Source organism: Heteronotia binoei, chromosome 12 (assembly GCF_032191835.1).
Source record: "Heteronotia binoei isolate CCM8104 ecotype False Entrance Well chromosome 12, APGP_CSIRO_Hbin_v1, whole genome shotgun sequence".
Lineage (NCBI taxonomy): Eukaryota > Metazoa > Chordata > Lepidosauria > Squamata > Gekkonidae > Heteronotia > Heteronotia binoei.
In genome coordinates, this window is record NC_083234.1 from 56765740 (window position 1) to 56776859 (window position 11120).

The following is an 11120-nucleotide window of genomic DNA, read 5'->3' on the forward strand; positions in this document are numbered from 1 at the left end:
CGTTTGCAGGTTTCTAAACCTGCAGGAGCTCTACAACTACATGATGACTGTGGGGGTGGGTCTTCCCCTGCTGGCCAGCTGGCTGGGGGCGGGGAGAAGCCTGTAAAAAGGGGGGATCCCCCGCTGGGCCCTGGGGATTGGGAAGCCTACTTGGGAAAGATGCTGGAGTGTAAACACCAGTCAAATGAGGAAACGTTTGAAGGGCCAATGGTCTGATTCAGTAAAAGGCAGCTTCATATTAACAAATATAACATAACTGTCTTTTTGAAGAGAAAATGAAACAGCCCTCCACACGCATGCCCCATTCTGAGTCATCTGCACTGCCTGGTGCATAGTTTGCAGGTATGTACATCCATACAGTCTCTCTCTTTCACATACAAATGACCAAACCACAAGCCGGTATAGATCAAAGTGTCATCCCACCCAGTAGCAAGGAGGATGTTCCCACGCACTGGGATCCTGGCATGTTGGATTGGCTGGTAAAATGGTTGACTTCAGGTATACCACTGATTAACAGTTTAACTTCTCAGATTCCCGGCATTTCAGGATCCCTTCAGCTTCCTCCATTCTAGCCAATGAAGCAGAAGTAGTCATTGCACTTGGCATTTAAGTTGTGCTTTGGATGTATTCAGTTGTCTATGCAGGCTTGTGAAACATTAAGGAATCCTAATTCCACAAACCGAACGGAGCCATAAATGTAACATGATCTATATAGTTTTAGGAGATAGTCTCAGTGTTCATCAAAGATACATATGATCTCTTAGCCTGCCCCTCAGCTGAGTCTCACTCTCACTGCATCAGAGAGATACTTTGATCAGCTACAGCCAAAGCGGGGAAGATAGGAGCAGTGAAGTTTTCATGATGTGCATGAAGAACAACACAGGATTCTGGGTCATAAAACAACAGTTCTCCCACATCCAAGTCCACCAGGACCCCAATTTCTATTGGGCATTTGAGGAGGTCCACTGTTTGGTGACAGTTGTCATGTGAAAACCGAAACTCCTTGTCATAGCGGGAGAAGACCCAGGAGAATGAGTTGTAACCCAGGCGGGCTTCAGGACCTGTGCCCTTACGCTGCAGTGATTTATATGAGATACCCAGTTTGTATGCACCACTACTTGCCACGGTGACTCTCCATGCATGGATCCCTTTGTGGAATGATTCTTCAGCCAAGGCGTTGGGCCAGTGGTCAAACCGCTCTGGACCATCAGGGTCACTTTTTACTTTCTTAGGGCTAAAGGTCAGTGTTTTCTTGTCTTCTGAGAGCGTCAGGAGTGGGCTGACTGTTTTCTCATCAATGTGGATTTCATCTGCGCTAAGAAGAAAATGAAACAGGTTCATGTATGTTTGTCAGGCCAGCTGGAACAGTGTTCCTGCTCAAAAAGAGCCCTGGTTATACAGATGACCATGGAGGCAAATTGTATAGAGCAGGGGTGTTGAACATGCAGTTCGGGGGCCAAATCAGGCCCCCAGAGGGCTCCTGTCAGGCCCCTGAGCAACTGACTGTCATCTGCTTTTTTCTCCCTATATCTTGTTTCCTTCTGCATCACACCTTGCTTTGCAAGACTTGCTCAATTGCACAGCAGAACTACTGAGCCAAGCCTTTCTTCCTTCTATTGGATGAGGCTCCCCCCACCAGTCCCCTGGGGAAGGAAGGAAAGAGCCAGAACTTCCTTTGCCCAGTTCCCTGAATCCCATGGAAGAAACACGAAGAAAGCATCTTTAAGACCAATGAGTGCTAACATTTTAAGCATGTTTTAAGTTTTTAAAAAATATATTTGTGTTTGTCTGTGTTCTTTATAAAATTTATATCTCTGCTACCTAATCTTAAATAGGTACATACATGGCCCCACCTGACATGGCCTGGCCCAACAAGGTCTCATTTATGTCAGATTCGGCCCTCGTAACAAATGAGTTCAACACCCCTGGTATAGAGCTTCCTCAGAGGAGAGGGGCTGTGGCTCAGTGGTAGAGTATTTGCTGGGTATATAGGAAGTTACAGGTTCAGTTCCCAGCATCCAGTATGAATAGACAATATTAACCCTGATGGACCAATTCTAGAATGGTCTGATTCAATATAAGCCAGTTTAATAGCATCAGTTCAACTTCAGCTGTGGGCTTACATGTAGCTAGACAGTTATACAGAAGTGAATTCTGTGGAACTAAAGATACTAAGACAGCTTCTAAGACTGAGCCTCAATATGATTCAAGGTCTGGTTACAAGGCAAACACACACACAGAGAAAGGTGCTCAACAATATATACTTGCAGTGGAATTTACAAAGAGCAACATGGGGCCCTGCCATGGATAGCCCAGGCAACCCCAATCTTGTCAGTTCTTGGAAGCTAAGCAGGGTAGGCAAGTAGTTGGATGGGAGACCTCCTTGGAATACCAGAGCTGGGAGGGTAGGGCCAGGCTTTATCAGCCACCTCTCTGAATATCCTCCAGGCCCCCAGGGATCAGACAACAGAGATCACCATGACTTCCAGGTGCAAACACATACACAATACAATACAAAAAATACTCCCCCCACCCTCAAAAAAGGAGAGGGCATATATGGGCAAAACAAGCCTCCATTCTCTGGGAGGATGAGAAACCGACCTGAGTTCCAGCACAGAACAGCAGCAGCCCACAGCCGGCTCATTAATGGACTCTGGATGCACTGTGGGTTAAAGTTTAACTTCTCAGATTCCTGAGGCTTCAGGATCCCCTCCGCTTCCTCCATTCTAGCCAATGAAACAGCAGAAGTAATTGAACTTGACATTTAAGTTACTTTTTGAGGGCAACCTGTTCAGTAGCAGAAGATTAGGGCAGATTTGATTGTCTTTATGAGCTATACCTACATTTCTGACAGCAATACTAGCCTTGCAAGATAGGCCAGGAGTATTAAAGCAGTTTGCCCTGTCTCTCTCATTAACTGTGTGGATTTCTTTGTCCTCATTTTCGCCCTCACACTTTCTATCTACTGTTTTTATTGTTTAAGCAGTGCTTTTACTTCCTCCTCTTAACTTCTGCTGCTTTTATTTATGTCTTTCTACGTTTTTAGCTCTTGGGTAGCTTATCAATAATGCAAGCTTCCTAAAGTGTTTTTTTTAATTGAGTGGTGGCTAATAAATGTTTTTAATTAACTAATTAATTTTTCCCAATGTGGCTGAAAAAAGCAGTTTGCCCAAAGCCAGTTCATGACTTTATAGCTTCTCATGCTTTCAGCCAATACACACTATGCTTATTTTCTTAAAAAGCATGACATGTTCTGTGGGTCTCTGAATGGGGCCAAGGAGGAGAACAAATTAGGAATTTTCCTCTTAATGGTACTAATTATGCTCTTTGGAATGAAACAGTTTACACAACTTTCAGGATGGTCAAAAGGGAGGAATCTAACAGTTCCTTTGGGGTAGGGGGGTGACACTCCCTGGAGACCAGATTCAATGGCTGGTGAAAATCAGTACTTAGGCCCTAATCCTGAGCCATTTATGCAGCTGCAGAAAGCAAGGGGCACACAAAGGGTTGCTAGGTCTGAACTGGGAAATAACTGGAGATTGGGGGGGAGGCTCCAGGTACAATGCCATAATGTCCGCCTTCTGAAACAGCCATTTTCCCTAGGGGAATTTATTTCTGTAGTCTGGAAATCCATTGTAATACCAGGAGATCTCCAGGCCCCACCTGGAGGCTGGCAACCTTAGAATAGCAAGACAGCTTTGTATCCCAATCTCCATAGCTCTACAGTTTCCACTGAGCAGCACCCAAATGTTGCAGCTCTGTGGGAATGGCTATGTGCAATCTGTGCATCTGTTGCTGCAGAACACTGAAGTCTGGGGATTTCAGATGTATTTTTAAAATGACAAGGTTCCAGCCCTTAAGATCAGTTATGCTCAAAAGGATGTCAACATTGCCTGGTAAAGTCTCAGAAGGCATTTCAGTACTCCATATGCCTTTTGGTTGGCCAAAACAGAATAAATGGGGGGAAGCGGAATCTACATACTCTCTCTGCAATACAAATACGACAGATACATAGACAAACAGATATGCAACTTTCCTGTGTGTGCGATAGTTATGCCCATTTCACCCATCTATGCAAATCTGCTTCATTTAAATCATTTATCTTGCAGAATTTGGATTCCATCAATACACTTAATTTTGCATGTATAGTTCTGTGCAAGGGACTAAAACCAGGGCAAAGCTAGAGAACTGAAAGTGGCGTGGATGGTGTACTCATCCCCTGCAAGAAATTGGGGGCCGGGGGGACACAGCACATGAGCTTGTTGTCAGAACAAAAGAAGCCAGCACCCTGATACTCACCTTTCATAGATCTCCTCTTCTGCCTGCTGGAGTAAAGGAGAGAAAGATGAAAACTTCATCCCATGAATCTTCTTGGATATGCCCCAACATTATATAGGAGCTGAGTGGGTGTGTCAATCAACCCCTTAGATTGGAACTCTAAATACAAGTGGAATAATACCCTTTCAAAGACAGAGAGTGACTGCATCTGTTTTTAGCTCTGAGGCAATCTCAAAACTGACACCTTTTGCTGCCAGTAGTTGGAAAATAATCCATGGCCCACCCCCCAGGTTTAGTTCACACCCGCACACAGGAGAATATGATGGCAGAGTACAGAGGTGGAAGAATGCTCATGACATGTCTGATGAAGGGAGCTTTGACTCTCAAAAATTCATAGCCAAAAAAACTCTTGTTGATCTCGAAAGTGCCACTGATGGAATCTGCCTGTTCAGGTCTCAAGTGGGAGAATACAGTTTTGAATGTTCCTTTATATAAAAACTCCCTGAAAACAGAAAGCCAGTTCATCAGGAACTAATAATTTTACTTTTTTATTGCTTGCTGTGCTGGTCTTCTGTTTGCAGAGGGCTTTAAAAAAACATAGTAGTGCATTCCAAAATGCAATCATCCATAGCCTCTCCCTCCTAGGAAGTGATGCAGTTCTGGACTGAGGTCTCTGTCACATAGAATCATAGAATTGGAAGGGGCTGTACAGGCCATCAAACCCCTGCTCAATGCAGGATCAGCCTGGACAAGTGTTGGTCCAGCTGCTGCTTAAAGACTGCCAGTGAGGGGGAGCTCACCATATCACCCAAATCATCTGCTTGCATGAACCAGGCTTTATGCATAACGTCTCCAGTGGTGTTAACCAGAATCATAAACCAGATTCTGAAGACAGTGAAGATCTAACCCTGCCTAGTGGATGTGGATATAGCCATGCTGACGAATTCTGGTTAAGGTCAGCAAGGCAGAGACTACGCAGGAGAGGGGAGAGAGTGTATGATTCTACAGTTGTTCCTTTAACGTGTAGCAGCACACCCAAAGTTAGGAGGGGTCCAACGATGAACAAGCCAATGCTGCCCCACTGCCATAGTGCAAGCCCATCTGACCTTAAACACAAGCCTCTGTCAATCACAGGCTTCATCACCTAGGTTACCAGCCTCCAGGTAGGGCCTGGAGATCTCCAGGAATCAAAACTGATATCCAGACTACAGAGATAGTTTCCCTGGAGAAATGGCTATTTTGGAGGGTGAAATCTATGGCATTATACTCTACTGAGGTGCCTCTCCTCCCTGGGGAGCACCTCCAAAATCTCCCAACCTAACCACCACAAATAAACTTGCAGTGTAAGGAAACTGCATGGCAAAACAAGGGCCACTCATGACAGATTAAGGATGGTTACCACAAGGCTACGGTCATCTGTAGCAGTGATCATTGTCACCAGATAGGTCCGGAGGGTATCCAGTTTCTGCAGCGACTCAGTCCAGTGGACCTGCTGGGTAAGGATGTTCTGGTGGGCCCGCTCCTCCTCCGTATGCACCATCTCCAGCAGCCGCTGCTCCTCAGTCTCACAGACATTCCTCACAAGGTTCAAGCGCCGGATCAGGACCTCTCGTGCACTGCTGGCCGCACTCTGCCAAAACACAAAATGGATTGAACTTCTCAGGGTTACAATTCCTCATAATTAGTTTGTCAAGGGAATTCAGATATTGCAACAGCTGTGGTCACAGGGAGAGTATCTACAAAGGCCATTTAGGGAAGGAGTGGGTTAACTTCCATCTGGTATCACCTATTTCTTTTTTTAGTAGATTTCTTGTGGTACATGAATGTTACTTTAGAGATCCCAATGATACACTCTTGTTTAGACATAGGTTTTATTGTTGTAGGCCGCCCTGAGCCACTTGCAGGATATAAATCTAAAATTAAATTAAATTAAATTCCTGGTAGTTCATCAGCTCCTCAGAGTAGCTTGCTCAACCCTGAAGACCCAGGAAAAAAATCTCAAAAAATCAAAAGAGCTTTTCTTTCACAGGATTTTTCTGCATGCTGCTCAGCTGATATCTTTATTTCTGGTGCTCTTTCTATTCCATGCCCTGTTTCTAGGGCAAAATAAACCTTGGTAACATGTTGGGGGGAGCACAGAGTGTGGCACATGTTGGAGGAACATAGAGTAGCTTCGGATTTTTCTCATTACTCAGAAATACCTCTCACTAAAGAAAAGGCTGGGAACCCCTGGTATATACTGTATGAAGTGGTCTTAAAAATGGCTACATGAACGCTAAAGAGGGTTATCTCAGGACTAGGATTGTCATCTTTTTCCAGCCAGCCCTGCTTAGATCAAGAGGTCAAAGTACAGTAATTGAACAGGGGGTGAAACTCCCTCTCTTTCTTCTTCCCTCCCTTTCCACCTGCTAAGTGGTGACTCCTAAAAACCATAATCTAGAAATATGACAGCCCAAGAACTAGCTGGGTTATTTACATATTTATTTAAAGGAATTTCCCTGCTGCATCCCACAGCTGATGGCTCCCAAAACACAATACAGTATAACAATAAAAGCAATTTTAACAATGAAATAGGTCCAGGGCTTATTAAAAAAAATACAGCCATCTGAATGTTTAAGATCCCTAAAAAGGCCACCATAAAATTAAGAGATTAGCCAGTTCAAGGCACCACATTCTTCTCCCCACCTCAGATGAAACATCTCATGACCAGGTAGGAAAATGTGTGAGGGGGATTTATGGAATCGGGGGAAGGAGCAGTGACCAGTAGGAATTCAAACTATTTCCTCCTTGCCGAATTTATTGCAAATTCTACCCTAAAAGCTCTCAGGAAGCATTTTCTTCCATATTAACCCCCCTCCCCTGCTCCTGGCTTGTGAGGCCCTGTTTAGGATACCATCCTTTATGAATGCCAGGCTGACAACACCAGGGACAGTCCTGATATCATAAACATGGGCTGGTCTTTTGAATCCTTTGGGAAGCAAACAAAGGCATTTTTGTTCAGTCAGGCTTTTGAAAACTGAGACCTCCAGTTCCTGGAATTAATATGTTTTCGAGAACCTAGTCTATTCTGTTCTTCTTTATTAAAATTATTCTGTCTTGTTTTTACATTGCAAACTGTTTTCTAAACCAAGCATTGAATAGAGCATGGGTGGCCAAACTGCAGCTCGGGAGCCACATGTGGCTCTTTCACACATATAGTGTGGCTCTCAAAGCACACCCCTTATCAGCTGGCTTGGAGAAGGCATTTCTCTCTTTAAATCACTTCTCTAAGTCAAGCCTGCCAGCAGCTTAGAGAATGCATTTAAAGTTACAGGTGCTTTCTTTCCACCTCTCCCTCTCTGCATCTATTTGCTTTCCTTCCTTCTTTCCTTCTCTCAAACATCTGACATTTATTCTATGTGGCTCTTACATTACGCAAGTTTGGCCACCCCTGGATTAGTGGTGTATTAATGATTCTAATAAAAATCAGTAAATGGTCAGATGAGAACTGCAAAGCAAGACAATTGAGGGGCTCTTTCTCCCCTTAAGCAAGTTTTTCTGCCTTTCACAGCTTCATCATACGCCCCTGGAATTCAACCAGTGCAGTTTTTCCACTCCACATCACTGCATAGCCTGGTAAAAAAAAAAAGCTCTACCAGTTCCATTTCTGTTTGCAGTGCAGTGGCTCAAAGAAGTGGCTGCTACAGAGATGTGATGGGTGAGGCACTCTGTATGATTTGGCCCCTGCAGCAAATGCATGGAGGTGTGTTAGTCAAGCAAAGTGTCAAGTCACAGCTGACTTATTGCAAGCCAGCCCTGTAGTGTTTTCAAGGCAATAGACGTTGAGAGGTGGTTTACCATTGCCTGCCTCTGTATCACAATCCTGGTATTCCTTGGCAATCTCCCATCCAAATACTAGCCAGGGCTGCCCCTGTTTAGCTTCCAAGATCTGACAAGATCAGGCTAGCTTGGGCTATCCAGGCCAGGGTTGTAGACCTCATCAAACTATTGTTCGCTCTACTTGGACTGGAAGTGCAGTCTAATTCAGTACAGACCAGATTCAGGTGTTTACACATTAAGCTCTGCAGGACCCCAAGCAGAGAAAGGCTTTCTTGCTTACTTTAACAAGCTATGAACCTGAGATTTTGCTCATGCCCTTCCCTTTAATAAATAAGTTCAACACCCATCAGTATTATACAGGGGAGCATCTTCTAGTAAGCCCATTGTCCACCTAGGCCAGAACTATCTGCTCTGACTGGCAGTGGCAGAAGAACTCCTACCAAGATGTTCAGCTGCTGAAGGTGCTGGGATTGACTCAGGAACCTTCTAGAAACAAAACAGGCTCTGGGGTACCAAGTTGTCTCCAGTGCAATGGGAGCATCTCAAGCTGATCACACCCCTTCATCCCAGTTCCTCCTGAGAATTCATACCACAACATGCTGTTTCTTCTCCGGAAGCACCTCTGTCACATATTTAGTGGTCACGGCACTCTGCAGCTGAAGCGTCTCACATTGATCTACAATTTTGTTCTGAAACAGAAGAAGTAGGAAGCTGTAATTGCTATTTGCTACCTTATCATTGCTGTCACACACACAAATTAAGTCACCATTTGAACAGAACACAAGAAGAGTCACACTGGACCAGACTTTTTAGTCCAGCATCTTGTTTCTAACCATAGCCAACCAGATGCCTATCAGAAGGTCTCCAAGCAACCCCCAGAGGCCAAAGCCTCTACTTGCTGTTGACCAATCAGTAATGGATGTTCAAAGGTAGACTGCCTCTGAACATGAAGGTTCAATTTAGCCCTCGTGGTTAATAGCCACAGATGGGCTATCTGTCAATTTGTACTTGTCTTTTAGGACTAGCAGCCAGCTGCCATTCTAAAATGGGAGTGCAACTCAAGATTACAAGTTCTGAAGTCCCAACTCACCACCTATCTCCAGATATTTGTGGGGGGAAGCCTCAATTATGCAGTAGGGGGCCCTTTGTGAATCCCCAGAGGGAGCCAGCATGGTGTAGCAGTTACTGACAGACTACAATCAGGGAGACCTGCATCTGAATCCCCACTTGCCATGGAAGCTTACTGGGTGATTCCAGGCCAGTCACACACTCTCTGAGACCAATTTCACACTAGACTTTAACCCTGGTATAGCCCTGTCCCCAAACTGACATTCTACGCTAGAATCAGAGAAATCAGCTCTATGACTCTATGATTTTAGTGTAGAATGTCAGCTTGGGGACAGGGCTAAACCAGGATTGAAGGTCTAGTGCGAAACTGGTCTCAGTCTAACCTTCCTCAGAATAAAATGGATGAGAGGAGGCCAATGTAAGCTGCTTTGTGTCACCACTGCACTGAACAGCAAGGTATAAATTAAGCAAAAAAAATAAAACAAAATAAATCAAGCATCACACATTCCAGAGATTGCAGTCCCTTAAAAGAAAAAAGTTCCTGGTAGGTGTTTCTACAACTTTAATAGCAGAAATTCAACATGGCTGGATTTGTATGCCAGAAGAACTTATCCCGTTGAATTGCTGCCTGACACATAGTTGATAAATACGAAGTCTGTCAGATTTTCTTTTTTGAAATTGTTTAAAAGAAGTTCCGGAGAAGGGGGGGGGGGCGGCAAGGCGACGCTTATTTATACCCTCCCACAGAACATACACTAGCGCCGCGCCACCACCGCGAGAAGGGACGCAGCAGCCCGCCCAGTCCAGCCTCACCCGCCGCTCGACCGCCTCCTCCGCCAATGGGCGTACGCAGTGGCCGCGGCAGCCGCCCTGGCTGGGGCACTGCGCGCACACCAGCCGCCTTTCGGTGCTGCAAAACCAGTCCAGCTCCAGGGTGTGTTGCGGACATATTCCAGCCCTCTCGTGTCCTTCACCGTGGCCTTGGGCCGAGCCCAGCTGCTCCTTGCGATCACCTGCTCCGCTTGGTCCCGGTTCCTGAGCCATGACTGAGGGACGACAAGAAGGAGCGGCCGAGGCACCTGCTGCTCAGGTGGGCGGAACGGACTGCACGGGGAGTCTCGGGAGCCGCCCTTCTTGCCTTGAACACGCCCAGCCGGTGTGGAAATCACCGCGCTGCCTCGCCCTGGAGCCTCTCGCAATGGCCCTAGCGTTTGCATGTTCACAGTTCTGCCGTCTGCATTCGTGGGCACGGGACTTCCATGGACAGGAGCAGTCTAGCCCTAAAGAACAAGGGGGCGTTTACCATTGTTTTGCACTTGCTTGGAAACTTTCCAGAGACACCTGGCCAGCATATTATGGAGACCAAATGGACATAACTGAATCAGACCAGAAATAACTACCATCTTTTTGGTTCTGGCGCTGGGTCGATTTGGCATCAAGTCCAGCTCTGCAATCTATTTTGAATGCCAGTGTGTCTGAAAGGCAGGGGCATTTTGTAGAAAAAGAGGTGCCAGAGCTCATTAGCACGACTCATTTGCCACATGCCCCCTGACGTCACCGTAAGGTGTATCTACCTTAAAATGCTTCTTGAATTATAATTGTCATAATAAAACCTTACTCCCATCATACTTTTTAAATTACTTTCTCCTGTATGGCCACAGTGGCATGAGGAAGATTTCCATCTGTCTGCTTAATATGTTTGGGTTATTTTCCCTTTTTTTGTGGGGAGAAATATTAGAAAGTTTGTCAAATCTTAGATTTCAGCAAAATTCTCACAAGGGGTTTGAACAATGGAGCCCAGGAGTAGTATTTGAGGGGAAGGCGAGAAAGAAAGCACAATAAAATTTAAGAAGAAGAAGATACTGGGTTTATATCCTGCCCTCCACTCCAAAGAGTCTCAGAGCGGCTCACAATCTCCTTTACCTTCCTCCCCCACAACAGACTCCCTGTGAGGT

At 45.4% G+C, this 11120-nt stretch overlaps 1 protein-coding gene across 2 annotated transcripts; it reads right to left on the bottom strand.

Annotated features, from left to right (window-relative positions):
- Positions 1 to 214: 214 nt before the first annotated feature.
- On the bottom strand, positions 215 to 10787 carry BSPRY (B-box and SPRY domain containing). Of its 2 annotated transcripts, none has more exons than XM_060251397.1 (6): positions 9979 to 10787; positions 8688 to 8786; positions 5678 to 5908; positions 4300 to 4325; positions 2602 to 2726; positions 215 to 1310 (listed from the first exon to the last, which is right to left on the bottom strand). In XM_060251397.1, exons 1-6 carry the CDS (start codon positions 10207 to 10209, stop codon positions 790 to 792), a joined length of 1233 nt encoding a protein of 410 aa, XP_060107380.1. In that variant the 5' UTR covers positions 10210 to 10787; the 3' UTR covers positions 215 to 789. The 2 variants fall into 2 exon arrangements, with proteins under 2 accessions (XP_060107380.1, XP_060107381.1); XM_060251398.1 differs by having other exon boundaries at positions 215 to 1315.
- Between the last annotated feature and the right edge of the window lie 333 nt (positions 10788 to 11120).